Source organism: Sipha flava, unplaced genomic scaffold, assembly GCF_003268045.1.
Source record: "Sipha flava isolate LNK unplaced genomic scaffold, YSA_version1 50_pilon_pilon, whole genome shotgun sequence".
NCBI classification, from domain to species: domain Eukaryota; kingdom Metazoa; phylum Arthropoda; class Insecta; order Hemiptera; family Aphididae; genus Sipha; species Sipha flava.
The window spans coordinates 1,940,680-1,966,410 of NW_020273428.1; the positions used below are offsets into that span (position 1 = coordinate 1,940,680).

The 25,731-nt window shown below is 31.0% G+C and overlaps 2 protein-coding genes across 2 annotated transcripts; both read left to right on the forward strand.

Annotated features, from left to right (window-relative positions):
* Window positions 1–1,717: 1,717 nt before the first annotated feature.
* On the forward strand, window positions 1,718–14,054 carry LOC112690550. The gene is made up of 6 exons (XM_025564585.1): window positions 1,718–2,015; window positions 2,164–2,266; window positions 3,445–3,545; window positions 12,263–12,401; window positions 12,807–12,913; window positions 13,895–14,054. Exons 1-6 carry the CDS (start codon window positions 1,890–1,892, stop codon window positions 13,988–13,990), a joined length of 672 nt encoding a protein of 223 aa, XP_025420370.1. The 5' UTR covers window positions 1,718–1,889; the 3' UTR covers window positions 13,991–14,054.
* Window positions 14,055–17,682: 3,628 nt separating this feature from the next.
* Window positions 17,683–21,600, forward strand: LOC112690551. The gene is made up of 6 exons (XM_025564586.1): window positions 17,683–18,056; window positions 18,190–18,298; window positions 19,225–19,325; window positions 20,954–21,086; window positions 21,176–21,276; window positions 21,357–21,600. The coding sequence occupies exons 1-6, from the start codon at window positions 17,901–17,903 to the stop codon at window positions 21,390–21,392; spliced, it is 636 nt and encodes a 211-aa protein (XP_025420371.1). The 5' UTR covers window positions 17,683–17,900; the 3' UTR covers window positions 21,393–21,600.
* The last annotated feature ends 4,131 nt before the right edge of the window (window positions 21,601–25,731 follow it).

Here is a 25,731-nt window from a genome sequence, read left to right on the forward strand (position 1 = left end):
GTTGTTACTACAAATAAAAATATAGAATTATATAACTATGGCCAATTGATAGAAAACAGATCGTTTTTTTTAAAAAATTATGTACAAAAATGTTTAAAAAAAATGATGTACGGAGTTAGGGTGTTTGTAAAAATTTGTAAAAAAATTAGTGGTCTTCAATCTTTTTAACTTGCCATCTACTTTTCTTATCATTCATTTATTTTTCGCAACCCAAAAACCAAAAAAAAGTTAAAATTGCTTAAATATATGCCATAGTAGAAGTGCTTTTATAACCGAATAAATTAAAATTTATATTTTTCTTGGTGTCTATATAATATTGAATTTTTATTATAAGTAACGATAAAAAAAAAATACATGTAATGATATAAAAAAAAGTATATGCAATAATACAAAAAATAATAATATTAGTGCGATATTTGTCCCGGACTGTTTTCAGACAAAATACTTCCACCTCGGTTCAATTTTTTAGATAAATTACATATATATGAGCTTTATGAATTAAATCGGGCTATCGCTATACTATTACTTAATTTGAATGTTCATTCTATTTTTTTTTTTTTGACAATTAAGGATTCAATATCAAAGGTTATTAGTCAATAAATGTTAAATATTATATGTGTTAGGTATTAGATTTAAATGACAATACTACATATTACACATTATATAAGTAAAGTTAGGTCTAGTTAGTAGTTAGTGTCGCATATTGATTGAGATTCTTCTAATTAAGTATGAGTATATGAGAAAGGAGTGTTCATTCTTGTATAAATATAAAATAGTACGGTTTCGGGTTTATTCAAAAATTATTTTATCCAATACCATATGAAATACATAGTAAGTATAATATATATGAATATGATTTTTTTTAAATTTTAAACAATAGACTTATCTTGACCCACCGGTTGAAGACCACTGATCTAAAATAATGAAAATGTAAACAATTTTTTAATATTTCTAATATTTTTCGCTCTACTAAAAATGTTATCATTAGGTAGTGAAGCGTATTATCTGCTCCTTCACGTCTCACGTTTATAATTATTTTAAACGATAAAACGAATTTTTGCTCGTGATAATGATATGAAGGGTTACGAGAAAAAACGATAATAGTCAAAAAAAGAAAAATATCAGATAATTATATCATCTTGTCATTTGTTTTAAAAAACAAATTTATTTTTTTTTTTTATTTATTTTATCACCAATTAATTATATGACTACAATGCATTTCTTTCAATTATTTCGTATTTTATCTTTTAGTTTTTTGAGATCTAAAACTTTAAAACTGCAACACTAAATAGTATAATAATATTGACTATTATCGTTTTTCCCTGTAGTCCTTCGTATAGTATAATGCGAGAGCCTTTATTGATCAGTTTTCACATCACCATTGTTTACTTGCATCAATATGTCGTTAAACCGCTCGTAATTCTGGTACATCTTACTTCGATCGAAAATATTCAATTAGTAGTTTGTTTCTGATTATTATAAATGTTATCGTTTCTTAAGAGCCAAAATATGTCCTTGTGAAATTCGTTAAACCACCGTATTCGATGCCCCAATTTACTAATTTTCTTCTCATATTTTTTTATTTTTATCTTTATTAAATTTTAATTCTATTTTAGATACCGAGTGAAACGAGGAATGTATATTTATTTTTTATCTATTACCACGTCGTTATCAGCAGCCCGGTGCCGGCCGACCATCGACACGGAACGCACATATTTTTAGATTCGGATATTACTTTTAATTCTGATGTCAACTGTGTCACAACGCTCTTCCGATCACCACACGTCGCGCTGCACTATAATATTGACTGCAATCTTTTCACGTGACCGTGCGCGATCACATTTCACGTATAGGATATTTTCTCCGACAACCGCGGCCCCTTAGCACAAATGATTGTCAATTTAACGTACTTCAAAAAACAATGGCCGGGTTTCTCGTCTTTCGGAATTACAAATTGTAGAGCTTCAAGTCCAAACCCTCGTAGAACGCTGTACACGTTGACAGCTCTACAGTTCGTAAGTAATATATAACAATCATTTTAACAGTTTATGTAGTTTTTTTTGTTTTTTCATTGTATTTTAGTAATCGTTAAACGAGTATCGCAATATTGTAAATTCTTAATGTGTTAGGAGTTTTTTTACTCTTTCTTTATTTTTTTTGTAGTGGCTACAGCTACTTTCGATCATATTTTTGGCCAGCTGTGTTTTGAGCCAATGGTACTCCGATCAATTCCACAAATTTTCGCATCTGAATCCGAACGGTTATAGTAAGTTTTTAAAATCATTATTTTACACATAGTTAACTCTATTATTACTAGCAGATAACGTGGTTTAATTGCTATTATTTTTTTTATAAAACGTTCGACTGCAAAACATTTTGTGATAAACTTACAACGCGAAGAAATAAAATAGCGCACTTTACGCTTCACATGCTCAACGAGGAAAATAATTTCCAAACTTGCCTGTATGGTTTTTATATGAAAGGGAAATAAACTATACCAAATCTTCAGTCACCTTAAATGACTTATTATTTAAAACATATTAATATCAAACTTGAAAATACCACTTGCTCGGTTAAACGCATTAAGAATTTTAAAAGTTTGGAAAAAAAAAAAATTACAGATTTAAAGAAAACTATTTTAGTTCGACGATACGAATTTCTCCCATGAAAATAATATTCGGGATTAACACACATTTATTATAATAGTATAAAATATCTAATAAGATAATATTATCATAAACCGGTCACACCATTTCGTCTCGTTTTACGCCTGACACATGAACCTTGGCACATATGGTCGACGATAAAAAATAACTTGGTAAAGAAACTTCGTTTTGCACAGATTGCACATTTTCCGCCGATAAAATACTTCTTCACTTGCGTTTCTACCTTGAACGTATATCATACTAATACTATTCATTGCTTTTTGTATAAAACTGTACCTGAACGATTTCCTCAATTTTTTTTCGCTCTCTTCGTTACACTCGACAAGTAAATCTCTGGCGTTCTTCATCTCCTTAATCTCCAGTCGTCTTTATCGTCCCGGCGTAAGTGTTTCCTGTGATATTTTCAATCATCTTAAAATACTTTTTAACTCTCTTCCTCCGAGTAACTCGCAATCGCACTATCAAGCATCTCATTATTTCGGAATGCCGGTTTTCACGTTAAATCAGGTTTGTTCGGTATTTTCAAAATCAATACTGATATATAAAAAAAAAGAAGAGAATGTATGTATTATTATATCAAAGTTACATTGAATTGTACATTTAAATATTTACGCACTTTAACATGTATAACATATTAATATGATTTCTTTTTTTTAAGTATCATAAAGCTGGAAAAAGTTCAAATAGTTGTATACAATTCTATATTTATACAAAAATGTATATATTAAAATATTTTGATGCGAGTTATACTGATGTGTGTGTGTTTGTGTGTTTACAGGATTTGTAAAATTTAACTACCATGCCTCCATAGTATTTCAAATAAGCGATTTTATTGTATCAGTGTATGCAAGTTTCCATTTAAGAAATGCCACGTCCTTGGTAAGTACCTATATAATACATTGGATAATTTTTTTAACGTTAAACAATTGTATAATTACAGTTCATTTAAATGTAGATTTTTGAAAAAGGTCTTTTGATAATTCTAATTATTTTTCCGTTTTTACTCATCTAAAAACCGTTATTCTTTAAATTTTAAAATTAAATGTACCCATCTTTTTATTTGAAAAAGTATACTATAACATAAAAAGTTTTTTGTCAAGATTATGTAGTGCATAATATTACATTATGTCAGGTCCGAGTTCGGATCTGGTTGGTTCTCGATATCAGTTTAAAATAAATATTTATTTATATTATATGAATTTGAATATATATACCTCAACCGGTACTAATTAAAATCAACATAATAATCAAAATAAAATATTCAATCAAAAAGTGAAAAAACGTGTACATCTAGTCAAAAACATTTTGTTCCTTGAAAATTCGATTTTTGAAAATCCTCTTCTGAATTTTACATCTGAAGTATTAGAAGAAGCACTATATAAAAATTTTAAGTTCATACGATTTTTAGTTCTTGAGATACAACGATCAAATAGTGAGTAAATGAGTGATATTTGCGTCTTATGAATATAAATTATATTTTTGATATGGAAACACATCGGTCATGTATAACAACATGCAATAGCTGCCTACTGAAGTTGTGTTTTAAATTTGTTATATTATAATTTACCATTTTCATACAGTTTAAAAATTAAAAAGATTTCTCGCATTGAAAATATTTGTTATTTTTTTATCTTTCGTGTCGTTACGATATTTGGCAAGTAACTACTATAACTATTATCTTTTACTTATCTATTTCTTTTTTTAACCGGTTTAGATTAATTTTTATTAATTATTTAGTATTAATTTTTAATAAATAGACATTGGTTACAATTCTTATTTTTTTACATAATTATTATTTTTTTCAAATGCATTTTATATTTTACTTATTGAATCGTTTCCGTGGCAATTATAATATAGGGTTAGCAAAATCATCCGTTAGGAAGCCGGTAAATTTAATCTTCTAACCCTGTATAGTACAAACATTATTTGTTTGTTACCACATCAATCAAGCGATTAAACGGTAACGGCAAACGTATCTAAATCGATTAACTTCGTAATAGAATTTTCATCGATGATCGTCCGCACGATGCCACTATGTTTCTCTAACGAAAAAGAATTTATTATTCAAGCCTTATAGCCATCATCATCGTGATGTGCAAATAAAATTTTCTTTCCCACGTACCTGCAACTTCGAAACGTCTATTTCCATTTGCAAGGAAGCATCGCACCGTCGTTCATGGAAACTCCCGCGCAAACGAATTGCTATCATTCGTAATATAATATTTCGTAAATACGATGTATGAGTATCCCTCGGCAGCGTTCGTACGGAACCAGTTTTTTTTCTCCCCTTCGTCATTTGTATCGGCCACGTTTGTCTATGGCCTAAGAACAAAGGCAAAAATTATAATAATAATAGCATGTGAACAGCGAACGACCCTGCGCTCCGACTACGTGTGTGTGTGTCAAATTACGCGCATTGCATCACTGCTCGCGTTGCTTTTCTACGCCTGACCCTTCGACTCAGGGCTCCCTTAAGTAATTTTAACCTTTCTCACTCACTTTTTTTATTTTTATTGACGGCCGTTGTTTTTTCAGTCACACGCAACTAGGGACAACATCAGTTTTAGATGACTAGACACTTGCAATTTTCGCTTATGCTGCCTTGAAAACTGTCCGCAGGAAAAAAAAGGAACTAAGAAAATGATGGGTGAACCCGATATTAATAATGAACGATTGTTATGTGACAACATTTGATGAATTTTTACCAAAATTAAACATAAAATATTACGCCAAGATATGAATATGAAAATACTTTAGATTCTAAATCTTCATACAGAACAGACTTAACGTTCAACCAAGCTTAATCTTTTTTCCATTTCAATCTTTATGATATTCATTAGATGTATCACACAATACTGGTCATTTTTTAACGTCGGTTATTAACTGCCTAGTATCCATATTTGCATTCCAAAAAGTTTAAAAAAAACGTACACTATCAGCCTCTACGAGTGAAAAATATTTAGGTACTAAATGTAGAAATAAGGACGTTAAAAAAACGCTCGTCTATCTATCAATTACATTTATTATTAATCTAAAACGCTTATAAGCAAATCATAAACTGACGGTAAATCCAATAGATGTGAATGTAAACTGATATTATTGATGTAAGTGACGGCCTGCGGTTCGCCGTCAGACGGTACGGTTGCAAGTCATTGTTTGCACGGTCTACTGTTACATTTCGTCTCACTTAGTCCGTCCAAATAATGATTGATACGAGTAGTTAATCTTTTAGGGTAGTATTTTCCATGTAAATCAATATGAAAAGAAATTTATATATTTCAAATTCATACCGTATTTGTACTGTATCGTTATCCGCCTTATGGTTAAATATGATGTAGTGTATACTCACCGATCCCTGCATAGTCGAACATAAATAATGAATGCATTACACGATATCTAGTGATAGAATAGTTGAATGTATTAAAAGTGAATTTTTTTTTATGTGTGACTTGTTTCACTAAAATCTGACCTTTTCCATTTCGTCGATCACAATTTTTATAAGTTTTCAATTAGTTGACAACAGATTAAGAGAAAGAAAAAAATTTCTTATTATTTGATATTCTACCATTAGCAGTCGTATTTTCTATGTTTTTTGAAAACTATTTTAATTTTTTTTTTTTCTTGGTTGCCTGTACAGAAGCTTTTCGCTTACAAGAAACACTCGCTATATGACGATCGATTGCTTGAGCAGAACACGGAATATGATTACGACGAAGTTGGTCAGAATTTAAAACGTAATTTTCGTTTTGAATATTACCATCAGAAGTGTATATAGCAGCGGAACACGTACGTTTTCAATCGTTTTACACATCATCAATGACATCAACCAATTTTTCCGTTGTTCTGAAACGACATTAAACTAAAAATGATTAGAAATTACCATATCTTTCTATCCGCTAGCACGACCATTATTGCTGAACAATGAAATATTTTTATTGAGTTCAAATTCAGTTAAAAACTCGACACCGAAAACCGCGTGGCCGATACACTAGGCAACAAGTGGGCGCTACAATGTTAATAACTAATTATTGTTAGCTATAATTATATCGCACTACCGTTGGCACCTTGTTTATCACGTGTGCGTAAACTGTCAACGTATGTTCGTTAGGTATTAATTGTTATCTGGATTTCAATATTTCGTAGAACCGTAGCACTGGGAATTATGTATGTAATAAATATTTCAGATAAGCTTTTGCAATGTTATCTGGGTCACGCCGAATGAAAATAAAACTCAGTAGTCATGACATTTCCACGAAACATCTTCCATACCGTGGTTTTTATCGTATCCCTTGCCAAATTGATTTAAAACCGATAAACGATTCGTTGAGCCATACGTAAAAGCTTTAATTTTGGCGAAACGTGTCCTGTAATTTTTTTTTTTTTTTATGGTGGTGACAATACATCCGGTCCGATTATTTTAACCGTGCAAGCAACTAACCCGATCTTCGAATGTTCCTAATGTTATTTTACCCGCACCAATACTAACCGAGTGAGATATTTTGAAAACGGACGATACGATAGTGACCGTTTGCTTTTACCAAGTGGGATACGCAAAATGTCGTTTTCGGTTGAAGAGAATGAAGTGATAGAAAAAAAACAAAAAAAAAAAAAATAAAAAATAAAAAAACACTGGAGCGTTAGATATTTATAGTATTATACCATGTTGTCGTAAGAAGGCATATTGTATAGGGGTACCGAAGGTAAAATTTTTTGTTCGGTTGTGGTTTGATTTCGAAATAATTTTCCTCGCGATTATCGTCCGACATTGTGATCGCACAAAGAACGCGTGCGTTAATATCGGCGCTCATGCAACCCACCGTTATTATAATATTGTTATGTTCTAAGCGACACAAGTTCATTTTATTATTCTGACAAACAATACGGTGCGTATATGATTTTCGCGATTAATGTGTAATATAATACAATGTATAACGGAAATCTCACAAAAATAAGCGATTAACAATTGAAACCGCGTTATTTTTATTTTTATTTTATACCAACACTTTATCATCATTCTCAGTTGATTTAAATATTTAACTGCCTGTGCAGGATTTACGTGAGAGTACCGACATTTTCTACCGATATAAAACTATCTGGTCTGCAAACAAAAAACTTAATATAAATAAATCGCTCACCGTACAATATTGTACTCAATTTTTATAATATTATAACGACTGGCCTTGCAATCGCATTTTCCGCGTGTAGTATAGTGTAGCTAATAATGCATGTTAATCTTAAAATATTTCGATGATGACAGCGTCGTGTCCCTTAGCAATTCGTACTTGAACGATAATGAAATTGTTCATACTATTCGAATGTTTATCATATCGATTGAATAGTATAATATAATTTATACAATTTTATGGAATTCAAACAGTTATAAAGACAACGATAATTGAACGTACCAGTAATACTATTCCATCATACAAAACAGTATACAAAATTATCGACGCAATTATACCTATTGCGATATTATTTGAGAAAATTAAAAATATTATAATTATATTCCAAGACATAAATATTATTAAAAAAAAAATAAATAAATAAATAAATTTTTAGATTTATCAAATCTCAAACATTTAGAAGCATACATTTTGTAAAATGGTTACCTTCAAACGAGTGTAGAAAACATTCATTACACATAAAATATTTTATGCGTCTAAGGTGATTGCTGGGTACAATATTATACAATATTCACCAACGTAGTATTTTTGTCTCGTGTTGTATAATATACGTATTATAATCTATGACTATACGATTCAAATATCACTCATTCGTTTACTGATTGATACAACACAAAATCGAAAAAACGTATGAACTAGAAATTTGACGTTGTGGTTTTTCTAATATACTTTAAATGTGCAATAAGGAGGGTTTATTCAAAAATCACAATTTTAATAGTCAAAAAAGTTTTGAGCAGAGCGTATAAATATTTTCACTTTACTAGAGGTAACCTAGAAAATATTTTATTTTGATTTATATCTTGATTCAAATAACTACCAAATAAGGAGTATGTAAATTAATATGGTATGAGTAAATAAAAATAAATATCGTTAGAATATACGACGGTTATGTGCTTTTTTCAACTAAAAATTTTAATGTTTAGAATTTATAGTGGACTAAATCTAAAATAGTAGAACATTTCCTATTTGAATCCGTGTAATTTACTACGATATTACATAAATATAATTATACTCGGACCATGTGCCTTTATGATTTCATTCCATTCCATTTCTGTCCCGCAGATGTCACTCGACGATTCTCAGATGTAAAAACTAAACTTTCTTAGGTTTTTTTTATCCCTATATTACTACTATAGGGGGGGGGGGGAGATATTGCTATTTAAATATCAAATCTAAATCAACGCCAAAAAAACGAAAACAATGAGAATTAGACAAGAACAACACGTAGTGAAACCTACAATCAAACTAAGGGATGCGGTCATTGAAGATGTAGAAGAGTTCTATTACCTAGGAAGCTCCATTACTCACGACAAAAAATCTACCAACGATGTTAAGAGAAGAATAGGAATGGCCAAAAAAACATTCGACAGCAACTACAACCTCCTAACTAACAAACACTTTGATTTAAATACAAGGAAGAAATTCATCAAATCATACATTTGGAGTGTGTTATTGTATGGCTGTGAAACTTGAACCATAGGTCAGAATGAAAAAAAACGGCTAGAAGTTACCGAAATGTGGATTTGGAGGAAGATGAACAAGATATCTTGGGTTGAAAGAAAGACCAATGAAATAGTGTTGCAAGAAGTAAGAGAGAAAAGGAACATCATGTCTCACATTTTGAAGAGAAAAACGAAACTCATTGGACACCTCATAAGACACAATACCTTCATCAACAACATTTTCGAAGGAAAGATCATGGGGAGAAAAAGAAGAGGACGCCCTAGAACTTCCTACTTCAAAGATCTGATGCTGCTGATGAACACAAGCTCATACTCGCAGCTGAAGAACCTAGCAACCAACAGGGAGACATGGCTATCACGACAAGGCGCTGCCTTTAGATAAAAAAAAAAATTACTACTATTCGTTCTTAGTACTTTTTATAATAATATTATACTGCACGATAAATACAATATTCCAGCGACCTGTTGTATGAATCTAGATATCATTATACACGCTTTTACGTAATATTTTCATTTTTACATAATAGTAAAATACGTTTTTGATAATCTCGTGTACACTAAAAATGTAATAAAAAAAAATCGATAGTTGAACCGCGGTAGTTAACTATTAAATGTTTCGATGCGTTAAGTAGAATAGTAGTGAATATGTCAAAAACGTCAATGCGTTAACTAATCTAAATTTTAAACTCTGATGAATAATAAACAGTTATCATTTTTGTGTCAGTTCGACGGTTTTTTACCGTCTTAATTTTGAGAAAAATACTCTGCATTGAAATAGAAAATGTCAACAGTTATTTCCCGTTATTATACGCGGCAATTATTTTACAATGCGTTTGTACAGTTTCGTTCAATTTATCCGAAAAATGGATTTTTAACGTGAAAATTTTTTTCCCCGCATATTGAAACATTTAAAATGAATATTTTTAATAAGTTTTTAAATGTTGTGCATAACATGTTACATTTTTTAATATTTTACAATAGTTTAACAGGTAAATCATTTACAAACAGTGGCGCAACTAGAAAAAAATTTCAAAGGGGGGGTTACAATGTTACATTACTACAATATACATATAAGCTAAAATCCTGTCTGGTTAATAATATTACATAATTAATGCTAATATATACACTGTATAAATTTCTCAATTAGTATTGTTATATATCACAAGAATTAAAACAATAAACTTCGTATTTATAAAAAAAACACAGATTAATACTGAGTCTTCGTTTTGAAGTTTTAGCCATTTCATCAATTATTATCAATGGATCAATATAAATATCCTGGTGTATATTGAGGACTGCTAATCCATTTAGTCTCATTTGACCAGTAGTATTTCTCAGATAATTTTCCAGTCGACGCAAGGAAGAAAAAGACCTCTCTTCAGTAGCCGTTGTAACTAGTAGTGTAATTAATATTTACAATAACTTTGAGATTACAGGAAAAAAATCAGGATTACAATGGAAAAATATTTCGGTTATTATTAACGACGAATTTAATGATTTGAATATTTGTTATACCACAGTTTAAGTTTACCATAACCTACTTCTAGGATAGTCATATTGTTGCTGTTATTTAATATATCAGTATAAAAATTGTACATAATTCTGAAGTCCTCATAAGTTTCTTCAGATATTTGTTTGCTAGTCTTAGGTAATAAGCAATTGAAACTTTTTAGTTGGGCCCTATGTTCAAGAAATCGTCCATGGAGTTGTTCAATAAAGTTATCAAAAAATAGGATGAATATTGAGACTTTATAATATTTTGTTGGATTATTATTCATAACATTACTCTTATTTTTTGTCGACTTATTGTTCTTGGATCACTTACAGTTATACCAAAACTAGTACAGACATCTTCAACATTTTTAAATATATTATCAAACTCAACATTACCATTATCACGGATTTGTTTTATAGTTGATTGAGTCATATCAGCAAACTCTAGGGCAAATTATAAATCTAAGTTTTCAGTTTGAAGAAATTTGCTCAAAGGAGCAGTTATTGCAAATACTTTTACTAATATCAATAAGGCTACTTGAAACCTTAATTTATGGATGGAGGAATTATGTTGGTTAGCTAAAACAGAAGTCTCAGTATCTTTCCAAGTAGATATTTCATTAAGTGCAACCACAACTGCAAGTTGAAGTTCATGAAACATAAGTACAGCGTCAGGGCGCTCAACCCACCTTGTAGGGCAAATTTTTTTTAGTTTTTTCAATTTTGATTCATGTAATTCATTTTGAATTGATATTTCAAGTACATTTTGCCTTTTAGGATAACCAAAAAAGTTACATATAGATTGCATTGTGCCCATACAGTTTCGAATATCAGTTACATTACAACTAAATGAAATAGCCAAGTTTAGGCTATGTGCTCCACTGTGGATATATAAAGCCATCGGATATTTATCATTGATATGTTTTTGTATTCCATTAAATTTCTTGGACATAGCCGTCGCTCCATCGTAGCCTTGTTCAATTAAATAATTCAATTCGAGTCCCATGATTTCAAGATTTTGAAGTATTGTTTGTGCTAATGCTTTGCCACTTACATCAATAACTTCCACAAATTGTAAAAATCTTCTTATTTTTTTTTTTGTTCTATATGAACACAAGGGACATAAATGGTAAACTGATCATTATTGGAAATGTCACTGGTCATGATGGACGGTGGTGCCAACCACGTCGGCATACCGAAGAGAGGGAGTAATGTGGTGATGGTTCACCACAGTAATAACTAATAATATAATTTTAATAGGTTCTAAGGAAACATTTTGAATTTAAATCACTGCTATATTATATAGGTTATTATACTAGACCTCGGAGAAATTTCGAGGGGGAGGGTCACAACTCCTTAACCCCCCCTGGTTGCGCCACTGTTTCCAAATGATGTTTCCTGTGCACATCAACGACATGCATTGTGGTAGTTACATTTTTGTTATTTGCCTTTTTAGTACAACAATATACAAGACGTCAGAATATGGATAGTGGTCAATAACATATATCTATTATGGACGTTGACGTGTTTCATTTTTTCCTCAAACACCTGCGAGTCCAGCATTGAGATATGTATTAGAGCGACGACGGTAGGCTGTAAGTAAAATAATAGTATTATAATATGTTATGTACTCGACGTGCGTACACTGCTGGCGCAAACGCAGATTGAGTTTTAGGGATTCAACCTACCCCATCCTGGAAATATCAGAAAATAATGTATTAAAAAAAATGACCTGAGCTACAAATTTAATAGTTATTTCAAAGATTCCCATGAGACTTGTAAATAAAATATATAAATATATATGTAATATAATATAAGTTATAAAACATGCTATTTATCAACATTTTAAATTTTAAATTTTTTCAACCCCCGCCCCCCTCAACATTCGACATTTTTCCTGCGTTTGCCCCAGGTAAATTGTACAACGGATCCGACGCATAAATAATAATGTTACGAAAACAAACGACTTTTTCACCACCTCGTCGAGTTACGTTTTACAGTGTTTGCCTGCTACAAAGTGTACATTGTCTATGAGATTTACAAGAACGATAAATCGTCGTACATATTTTTGGAACAGGGTTCGATGTTCACAAACGACTCATCAAAAGTAAGTAGCTTATTGGTGTAGTACAGAGTGTCCCACGAATATAATATGGACAATATAACCAGTTGCCATATATACCACGAGATAATGAAGATGATGAAATAATACGGTTTTTGATTATTCTTTTTGCACGATTCTTAGTGATGAGAAAAACAGTTCATAATACGAATTCGTATTTAAATAAAATAATTTTATGTCTTAATCAGTTACATAAAAACATTTTTTAAAAAAAATAGACGCTTTAATTTATTATTTTTGAAAAGCTTGAAGACTTTTTCGTTTCATATAATTTATACTTCTAAAAATATTAATGTTTCAAATTTTATTTTCATTAAACTACATGATTTTATTTATATTTTCATTTTTTTTTTTTTTTTTTTTTTGATTGATAGAAAAATATTGTACTCTAAATGATTTATGATTTTCTAAATGTTTTACATTATCTTATCTCATTTTTAATAAATTCAAAACACTATTATGGCATAAGAATTGAATAAGACTACTCGTATTTTTCTGTAAATTTAAAAAAAAAAAAACAAAAACAACGAGCTCAATGAAAATAAAAAAATTGAAACGATAAAGTTTTCAAAAGAATGAATTCTGTGAAATGATTCTCTTCGAGTGTTTTAGAAAATTATAAAATAAAAGATTATTTATTTTTTAAAAAATGTTTTACTAAACCTTAAAAAGGTAAGTAATATATGAATATTTGTAGACCTTATCAATGTGATATAAAAAACAGTATTTTAATATAATTATAATAATCTTTATTGATACGAAAAATAATAATTATAATAATTATTATAATTAAATTACAATTATTTTCGTTATCTCAGCAAATATTTCAAGCATATTTTCGTAGGGCACTCTCTATGCATTATAGCCGGTTGGTTTTGTAATATGAATAATATTATATTACAAGAGTATTACGGCGTGTTTTTTGTATCGGACGATTTAACAATTTTACTTTTACTACTGCAACAGTTGTCGAATAATGGGAATCAACCATCAATACCCGGAGTTGGCCGACCAGTTATTTTGGAAGTGTTGACGGAAGTAGAAGAACAAGAGAAATTCTAATCAATATTCTACGCTAAAATGTTAACTAACAATAAACAAAAAGTTGTGTACAAAAATCTTAAAAGAGTTTTGTTAAAATTAAAAAAAAATTAATAATTCAAATCCTAAACCATTTGTTTCACAAATGTATTATACATACACACATACACTTTTCAGAACTATTTCAATTGCCAATTTTTAAGTATTTCGATTTGTATAAAACAAAAATCGAGATTTTAAAATAAATATTAATTACTGTATGTGAATTACTGTTTGAATAATATAATTTCAAATCTAACATTTTTTTAGAGCCACTAATTCGTTTTTAAGCATTTGGTTTTACTAAATTGATTCTCAGCTGATTTTAAGAAATTATGGTTACAATTCATCAAGATTTGTGCCAGATACAGAATATCTATACAGTTACGGTCTTGTTTTTGACTGTCAATTATTATTTTTTTAATTATTTCAGTCCCGGTGTTTGGTATTAGACTTACATGGTTTCTAGGATTTGGGTTATTGATTTTGAACAATCCTGGAACTTAAACCCATCTTTTTATAAACAGTGTTTTGTCACAGGCTATTAAGGAGCATTTGGTCCGTAGATGTAGCAATCAACTATCAATGTTCGAAAAAATTAGGCTTAAAAATGTATGTATTCAAATAGTGAATTATAATATTAATTTTATAGAAGTAAATTTGTGTATTATGGAAATTAGTGTAATCCAGTGCCAAAACATACCTCACGCCGAAACAGTCGCGCCGAAATATCCGTGTCCGGGTCGAACTGTTAGTGTATTTAAAGAACTGATGATATTGTTTGTTTTTTTAATAACCAATCGTTGGAATCGGGATGAATTAGAAAATTTCTTTGCCACTATTAAAATGATGAACTTTAAACATGCAATGTCATATTTATAAACATCAACCTTTTTCGACCTAAGTGCGATTCAATCTTTTTAATTTAAGTAAAAAATGTATTACCCAATTATTCAGACTATTCCGGAAACAAATACGATACCGTAGTTTGCACCTTGAACCCGTAGTGGTATCAATACTTTTCAAAAATTCGACGTTGTACGGATAATTTGTTAATACTTTCAATATTAGTTTTATAATATGCGTTGTTTTAGCACTAGCTTTTACCATCTTACAGAAAGATGTACAACTACGTTAACCGTATTTTACGGTTCCAATTTAACGTACATATTAACACGTCTTATACAACATAGCAGTAGAGTTATAGTTTGTGAACTTCTGACTCGCAAATTTGTCGTTTTCTTGTTTGCAGAACTAGTCGATGCGTAATTCTGTTCCATCAACTAAGTGCTAATGTATTGTAGCCGCGTGTTCGCGTTAGTTACGTTTACTTGTAGGAAGCCGCGTTTGTTGTATATAAACATTATTACGAGTAATACGGTATTCCAGAGGATCTGTCTTGCACAACGTCAGCGATTTAAGCGCACGTATAATATATGTATATATATATATATTTATATATATATGTTCATAATCCGTCTTGTATACGCGCGTATGTACCGTGAGCATACCGTGGAATTCTGTGATATGGTTACGAAATTTGTTTGACTTTAGGATTAACGCGTATATTGTTATCAATTTTCACACGAGTAGTAGCGCCTATCCACTTATCGTATCATTTCTCCGACCCATTGTTTTTTCCTATATTTTATCATAGAACACGGATGCAAAATCTGTTTACTCTTCGAGCAAGTAAGAACACTGTATACATTTATACATGTATATAAATATAGGATCGTTTTCTTTGGCGTGGTTACAATTTACGGACAATTTTTTAGACAGCCACCAGCAACGACGCGCATATTGCACCAAGCTTCCTTATCAGGTACTAGACTCGCTGAACCCTGCGCTGAAGGACCGCGACTTTATAATATCGTGTGCAAGAGATTTTTCCGGTAGGCCCAGCGATGCGGTGAAGGATTGTTCGAGAAGCGATTGCCTCTGAGACGTTTGTAGATAGATGGGTCGCTGTATATATAAATTACAGCTACTCAAGCTAAATTTAACTTTTACTCTAATGCAAAACAATTCGTACAACGTATAGCCCCATTGGTTATAGAACGTAATTTTATGCATTTTAATGTAGTACAATATTATATGTTGTTCTACATTCCTTCGAAAACCATAAATAAGACAGTGAATTTTGGCCAATAGTAGTGTGGTTTTTTAACGTCAACTGCCTATCAGTAATATTAAGCTCATCACGACTTTGGGTACGCATACGTATGCACAGACACCTGTTCTGTGGACAATATCAGATTAATCCAGTCCCTTTGTCCAGGCGTCCGTGAAATCGGGCGGTACTCCTTTCGCCCAAAAATGACCTTCCTCTTTTTGCCCACGTCCTCTTTTCGACCTAAAATGAAAAAACAGTTTCCTCTTTTCGCCCAAAAATAATTGTATTCTTTTCGCCATGGTTTCAGGTTTTACATTTTGGAAACCACTGTCTCAAAATTAATAATTTTTAAAAAAATCATATAATAATCAAATAAAAAAATAGAAAAAATATATAATTATTAATAATAATTTAATAAGTGTTAAAAATAAGTATTTAAAATAGTGTTATCGATGTAAAATAACTAATAAGTAATTTGATCAGGTTACTACTTAAATAAATAGTTTGTTTTGTCGTTGTAAAATAATACAAATATTCATATTAATTATGACTTTTAAGTAATTATAACGTTTATTAAAGTGTTTTAAACTATATATTTCGATAGAAGAGTCGGCACCTTTATACACTTTTCTCGACTGACTATATTAATAATAATCAAAAACGTGATTTTATCGAATATCAAATAATATTTTTTAAAAATTATTAATTTTGAGAAAGTGGTTTCCAAAATGTAAAACGTGAAACTATGGGCGAAAAGAATACAATTATTTTTGGGCGAAAAGAGGAAACTGTTTTTTTATTTTTGATCAAAAAGAGGACGTGGGCAAAAAGAGGAAGGTCATTTTTGGGCGAAAAGAGTTCCGCCCGTGAAATCCAACTCGTAAACCTCAATTGTGGATAGTTAAGACGCATAACTACAAATAATATTTCTCCATAAATTAACTTGTAAATGTATATAATTATACGAGAATATGTATACAGGTGCAAACGGTTCAATTTGAAAGTAATTTAACACCCGTAATCAAGCACAGTTCTGCACACTTATTCATTTCACAACGTTTGGCCATAACCACCTTATTCGCCGTTTTGCTCCGGTCACTCCAGCTTAAATTTAATTTTCTCTCCTGCGTCGTGTTTGAATTTATTTAATTGTTTTTTTTTTTTTTTTTGTTAACTAGTATTTTTTCTACTTCTACTTAGCACTTTCGTTATCACATTGCATGTATTCAAATTCCTATACATTTTGTAAAATAGAAATGAATACATTTTAATAAACTGTCATTTACGTAGAAAAACGTATATGCATAATTGCATACTGTTTTTAACTATTATGAGTATCGTTTGTGGCAGAACAATACGTCAAAATACGTTCGAATACGTTAGAACGATGTGGTCAAACACTCGCAGTGCCGCAGTAAAAGTATTAACCGATTCGGTTTGCTGGATGACAAACCGATTCCACTCGTCTTATCAGCGGGTAATTACAAAAAGACGAAACGATTTCCACATCATCATCGTTGAAATGACAATTTAATTAAAATAGTCTAATTATAATTTCTCTCTCTCTCTCTTTCTCTCTCTGAACACGTACTCATGCACTCGTTCACTCGCTAGCTCTTGTTTTGCAGCACGCGAGTCCGTTTTCACATTAACATGCAGTCGTTCGGTACGATTCAAGTCGGCGCTTTTAACGTGAACGGTTCGCAGCAGTGTTGAAGTTCTAAACGCGTAAATCGATACACTTTTCGGTCGATTTGCGTGCACGGTTTAATGTGAATGCGACACACGTTCTGGGCACTTCCAGCATTCGAGCGGTTCGTTGCGACACAACATATTTGTCACTGGAGTAAAGACGTCATGAATGAATCCCGGAAAATATGTGGGAGGAAAAACGTTCGCAGGTTTACGCGTACAATCGCGTATGTACAGTTCGTAAGTGCGCTACCAAAAACCACGACCGGTTTAACCCAACTAAACCGAAGAAGAGGGGGAGAGGATAATTTTCCTGTGCTGCGTATGACCTATTTTATAATTTATTTTATTTTTTTCGTTTTTCCGCAACTAGGTCTTGAATTTTCTGCTCGCTCTAACGATCATAGTCAATTACTTCGACAACTGGAACGCGCGAGGAGACGTAATTCAAAGTCTGCGCAAGAAATACCGATACGATGACGGTACGAGTAAAATAGTATTAGCATGTTTGCGCATTCGAGTTATAAAATTTATCGCCACCATTTATCCGTGGGCGCGCGCGTGCGTTGATCGACCCTTCGCACAAACCATGTTTTTGCCACGTTCAGCTTAGTCAAGAAGGATACGCACAGACGCTTAAACGGTACAAAGCTATTTTTGGCCGTATGTGATTAAAGATGGTGCGACGATCGATTTGAAAACGTCTGACCGTGGCCGTTTATCGGTCTTGTTCAATGCCTTCTTCGTACTAAGGGCACGTGGAATACAAGCCTAGAGCCTCCGAACTAATGGGACCCCCGACCGACGGAGATTCTGAAAAATATAGTTTACATCTTTACGCTGTAACGCATTGTCAAAACCTATATCAATTAAAATTTAATTTTCAAATAATCAACCATCAGGCTCAAATAATAAGTTATAATTTAAAAATATTACTAAATAATATTCAACTCAACAAATTCTATAAATACAATGAATACTTCTTCAGCGATTAATTTAATTAATTACAAGTTATCGACGCGACATACAATGACAGGCAACTACAAGGTTACTTGTTATTATATTCCCGTGATCAAATGATATCGTTTTTTATTTGATAATTTAAGTTTATGCATTATTGAATAAAGAAGTAGGCCTAAAAATATCGTTTCAAATTTCAAATTTTTGTTATGATTTGGAAATGATTAGGTAATGTAAAATAATAATCGTACTTTTACTTTTAAAATAGCCCCTAAATTTCGTGTGCCTAAGGTACCCTACATAATCAAAAACAAACTCTGATCGTGTTTGGAAAACCGCTGTAACAAGATATCATTTACTTCGTGCAACGAAAACATATCTTTTAAATGGACGAACTATCGAAGCGTAATCATACATTTTAATGCTTCACATATTTGTTTACTTGCAGAATTCGATGAACTAAACTACGAGTTGGGCGTGTTTTATCGGATAACCTTTTTGGTCCTCATAATGATTTCCTGTGTCTATCTGAAGAAAGCCACGTACGTAGTAAGTTTTAATAAGTTCATATCATGCCACATTTTACGATAGTAAAATATTCTTTTTCACATGGACACCGCAACAATTTCAGTTCGTATTAACATTATTTTTAACGCGATACAGCACATGTATAGTTATTACAATAGCTTATAGTGATTATTATTGTTAAATCACTTTTAAACGTGCGCGCGACAACAATTTCATCGTTGCTATTTTTTAAAAAACTCGGGAACGTTTTCACAATACCACCCCGAAAACGGCAAACCATCGGTTACGCATTGCGATGCCATAATAATAATAATAATCTTGTATCATAATGTTTAAATTTGATTAATACGAGAGGCGAGTAGCAACAATCGGTTAACAATTATAGTTAATATTCTTTTAAAACATGAGCAATTATACGTATCAAAATGTGTATTATAGATTAAATAACCACTGGTTATTTTAATTTGTTTTTCAACAAAAAAATAAAATAAAATAAATGTACATGGACTCTTTGCATTCTCAACAAGCGATTTATTGATTAATATAAAACTGTACACCAGGCAGTGATGAAATATTTTTATCATACTCAAAGTGCTTGTACGCCAATGTATTGGCGATCTTTTAGGACCCCTGTAAATTATTTTTTTTCTTCATTACCATTTCGCAGTATGCTGTAATTGGCCAGTGATGAATAGTCATACATTGACAAAATGAATCAGTGAAATTATGATCGATTATTATTTATCGTGTTCGGTTTTGATGTGCCCACTATTATTGACGTTTATTAACAGTACATAATATCGACGCACTCGTGCACTTACACAATACGCGTTTACACAAGCTATGGGTTATGTTTATTTTTAAAAGCAATGCATCGATTTGTAAAAAATGTTTCATACGCTTTTATGTACAAAAGTCGTTTTATGTTTTTCTGTTGAGATAGAAAACAGTATACTATCATCCGTTGTACGAATACATATGAACAAGAATGTAGTACACGTTATAGTGCGTGAAATACGTTACATGCGTTATTATAGCTAAAACTTTGGACGTTTGGTCTTTAGAAAAATTAAAATATAATAGCCGTCAACAGACTCCTTAAACGCCATTTGTGTAAGGATCACGCTCATTGGTAAAACTATCATATACTCTCAGATTATTACACTAAAACACGCATCCGAGCGATATATATATATATATATACACATATCACTACTGATCTAGAACTGAACATTGATCGCGTAACCCGTGACATTGTCTAACACGCTACAACGAACAAACGAACGCTATTCTAGTCTGTTGTGTGATCAGTATTACACGTAGTGACTATTGTTACCTATGTATACGATTTCAATTAGAGTGTTCGTATATTGTTGTAAAATCAGCGTTAGTTAGTTTCAGTCCAGTTATGCCATCAGATCTGAGTACATACACTAATTACACTCAGAGTAAAACAAATCTCATAAATTTTAGTTTTCTTTTTTTTTTTTCTTTAACTCTACACAGTCGTATAAATTACAATGTGATAAAATAAAATAAATTAAAAATACAATACAGCAAATTGTGTATTTTATTCAGCGTCCGAAATATGATCTATACGTATAAGATGTACCAGGTATAATGGTCTTTTTTTAAAATTTTTTTCACAGCACAACTTGGCGTACATAAAATTCTACATGATTTTACAAGTTGCCGATCTGTTGACAACATTCCTAACTTGTGCTGTTACTTCGATAAGGTTAGGAGGAGCTGAAATCTTTACCATCGCATCGTTAGTGTTCGGTAAATGCTTAAACGTTATTATAATTATTATTATTATCGATCGGACAGAAGAGACGTTAACACATTTTATTTTATATATTTTTTTCAAGTTATGAACAGTTACATGTTGCGCATCACCTATAAGTTTTACAATGAGGAAATCATCATGGGAAAGTCACTTTCGATTCAAATCGCATCAACAGTGAACAGTGTACGCCAAACATAATACGTCATTGAAAACATTCGACGGATATACAATTTAGCGTTTTCTTTTTCTTTCTGTTCGTATAGCCACCTAATCATGACATCAGATGTCGTCGAATATGAAGTTTTAATATACTCCGCAATACCGAGAGTGAACGAGCAACTACTGTATTTTAATTATTGCTAAGGTTAATTGTTAATTGTTAATTGTTTATTATCATTTGCATAATTTACAATAAAAATGGTTATGCAACCAAAAGTGGTCTAATGTAATTATTATATCTATGTGGCCATACGATTGACCCTATTAAAGTACTCTTAAATATTTTTATTTATAGTCGTTTATTTGCTGATATTTTTTTAATGATATCAAATCTCATTAATTTTTCCCAACTCCTTTGAACACAGTAGTGTTAGTATAGTAGTGTAGTACGTAATGGTACGGCGTACCTGTGGATACCTGTGTAAAACAATTGTCTATAATCGGATACATTATTTTCAGTAACCCACATATCATATATATTAGGTTATGTTATAATAATACGTGTACAATGTATACTTCATGCGACTTTTATTCGGGGTGTTAACGGGGTAAAAAACTTAAATCTCAACATTGTTTTCCGCAGATCTATCGTGTATCGAATGACAATCAACGGTATTTTCCGAAGCAAATAATTTCTGCACTGTCGCATATGCGCTATTGAAATGACTCTAGACGGTACGTAACTCCAAGGATATGAATATTTTGTCTTCATAGCAACTCATATATATCGAAATATATTTATTCTGTTCGTGTCGAAAATCATTCTATCATCAACACGCTACTTGTGTTCGTATGACCGTGGAACTCGTTAAACAAATGAATCGCAATAAAAATGTTAACAACAACGAAGTGAAATAGAAGGAGAAAAAAAAGAAAGGAGGGTATGCGCGAACAGAAAGATGACAAGAACAAAGCATTGAAGAAATTACATGAGAAGAAGTTCTCGAGTAAGATTACAGTACGTATTGTATGGAGCATATTTCCTTGGGCGGGGAAGCCTGAACGAGCTAACGGATGCATGAACAAATAATCCGTGCCGGAAATGACTGCTGGGATAACGAAAACAAGATTGGAAGATTTAATTAAAAAGGTCTCACTAAGCAGAGACGTTCGGGTCAGAACGAAAAAGTAACGAATAGAGAAGGACGGATGATTGGGTGTGAAATGAGATGATAGTACTGAGAGCTTAATATAATCATGGAAGAGGAGGATGGTTTGTAAATTATGACCAAAAAAATTTACGCAACAATGCGATTATCTACCGGATAAGAAGAACAAAACAAAAGACGAAAAGAAACACATCGAACGAAAAATTACCGTATGCCAGACAGTTACGACAACAAAAGAAACCTGTAAATACCAAATCGCAAATAAAGAAAAGGAAGTATCGAACGTGCGCGAAATCCAAAAATATGACTCGACTTTGTATAATTGAGATAAATCGAGTAACAGTTAATTAGTCGTAAGCAAACAAAATAGAAGTGATCGGCATCCAAAAGACAACACTACAAGGTTGGCACCGATTAATATGAATATTATTATTATAATACCCGAATTACCTGGCCCTACGTGGGGATGTTTGTGCAAAAAAAATATATACGAGTACATATTATTCAAATATTTCTGTGTTCAATAATAAATTAACACGATTAGCTAATGATTATACTAATAATAATAATAATGTATTTAAATTAATAAGACGTGTAAGAGCCCATACAGATATAGGTTAATATAAATAATGCAAGTTAGTGGTATAAACAGAAGTATTTGAAATCAATAAGAATATAAACAAAATTAAATAATAAATCAGCAAAATACGTATTTCTCTTACCGACTCAATTCTACATATTATTAATACTCGGCGAAGCGAAAGATTGAAATGGTGGAATGAGGGGATGGTTTCAGAATAAATCTGGCCGACTGCCGGTAGTATTTAAAATCGTCGCAAAACTTCTCGCCGTCGGAATGATAACATCACACGACGACGCCGTGCTTCATTAGCAGCGATGAAAACTTCGTGGACACGTTAGCGCGTACCAACTGTACCTGCACGATTGCGCCGTTTCGTGTGCATACCGAACAACAATCCGGGAACGTGCGCGATTACGTGTGAGGGAGAAAAGATCAAATGCCGGGGCCCTGACAGACGACGGTTTTGAAGATATGTTTGACATCGGTACGATGAAAACTGTGGACCGCGATATTATTATAATCCGGTACATTTAGAACGCGCGCTAAACCGTTCAGTTAAAATATTGTATATATTTATACGAGTTAACATTTTAAATAAAAAAATAATCAAATAAATGCATGGTATGGAGTATTTTGATATTTGTCATGTACGACTGGGTTTGAGTTAAAAATTCATCATATAAAATCAATAAAATCGCGATTCAAGTATTGTACCGTTGAATTAGGAAATTTTTAATTAATCATTTCAAAATAAATTCAATATTAAATTACATTAATACATATATATTAGGGTGGTCGTTATTTATAAAATGAATTTTTTTTTTTTTACATATTATTCCGTACCCCATAGATTTGTTAAGTTACATAAGAAAGTAATTTTGACAAAATTTGAAAGATGTGAATTAACCTCTTCTGGTGCCGAATCAGGGTTGAAATAAGGTAATTTAGGGTGGTTTTACTGTTTTTTTAGTTTTATTCAAAAAATATAGTAATAAGCATAAAAATGTATTGAAACTTATTTATACAATTTATTAATGCCTACAAAAAAGTATATTACAAACATTTTCATATTTTCATTATTTTTTAGAAAAAATTCGAAAAAAAAAATAATTTTTTTTGTCAAAGTCTTTTTCCTTTTATTTGATTATACTTTATAAATGGTTTTATAACTGCAATTATTTACGATAAAGTATCTTTTATAAATATTGTATAAAATTTAATTTCTTGAAAAATCGTATTTTATTAGGGTTTTGTTAGAGTAACCGTTATGATATATTAGTTTGATAAATCGAGAATAATTATTGCTTAGCTCATAAAATATTAATATATTTTGAATATTAATTTATATACTTCAGTTTAAAATATAATATTTTATTATAATTTATATATCGATGGCGTAGCGCACAAGTTTGATAAGTGACATTTTTTTGAAAAAATGAGTTCAGTGCATATTCAATTTAATCATACAATTCCGCACATTCTGCACAACCGAAATTATAACATAATTCAAATAACTGTTGTTCTTTATTGAAATTAGAAGAAAAATGTGATGTGTTTAAGTATTACTTTTTACGTGTACTAAATGTGTACAATATTTATTTTTTTTTAAATTTTTTTTAAGAATACAAATGTGGTAATTGCAGGTTTTTAATTTTCATTACTCATTACATGTTAAGGAAAATATAACAAAAAGTTCAACACAGTTCGTAACATTTTTGAACTGTTATAACAGCTCAAACTTAAAAATCGTACTCCTGAACAATGAAGAAAATGTCACTTGTCACACTTGGGTGCTACGCCATCGATATATATTTTTTAATTTAATTAGTTTAACATAGCGTTCGACAGTTTTGTTGACAACTTTTAAAATATCAATAATTTCTTTTCCTTTTTTATATTCTTCATTTACTTCCCAGTATATTGGATCAAAAGATAAAGAATTAGTTTGACTATCAAATTTATCAAATATTTTTAAGAAATCAGATCAACACATCTTCGATTTTCAATAACTATTTTTTTTTTTTATTTTAATGTCTCCTACTTGCTCATTATCATTCTGTTCACTCATTAACATTTTCATTGCCATTATTTTTTTTTGTTCCAAGGAAATACAGTTGTCAAAAATTGAGAATGTTACATATTCGTCATTTCAATACCGTAAGTAATTAATAAATGTCTTTAGAGCAATTTCAGCAATGTTTTTATATTTAAATACTAGGTTACTTAAAATTAATATTTCCTTTAAGTTTTCCTCTAAAAAATATTACAATCAACTGCAAGAACTCTGTAATCATTACGAGGGAAATCATCTCTAAGTTTTTTTTTCTGCAAAATCTAATATTTTATCTTGAACTGTATTTAATATATTAAATGTCATGGGATCACCTTTCCAAACTTTTTTATTAATAATGGACCAACTATTAACAAATCTCTTAAAAAAAGTATATTTGGACCAGATGATTGTGAAAATTTAGCTTCAATAAAAACTGCTTGTAACATTATTTCGAAAATATGTTGTCGATAAGCTAAAAATAATACGTTTCTTCCTCATTTTTGTTCTAACAAAGCCGTTATATATAATAGAATTAGAAGAATTAATAAATTATCATAATTGCATTTGAATGGGCGATATCAAATAAATAAAAGTTTCTTCAAATTGCTTTTTTCTTACTCGATATATATTTCCATTTTTTGTTTTATTTTTTTCTACATTTTGTAACTCAGAAT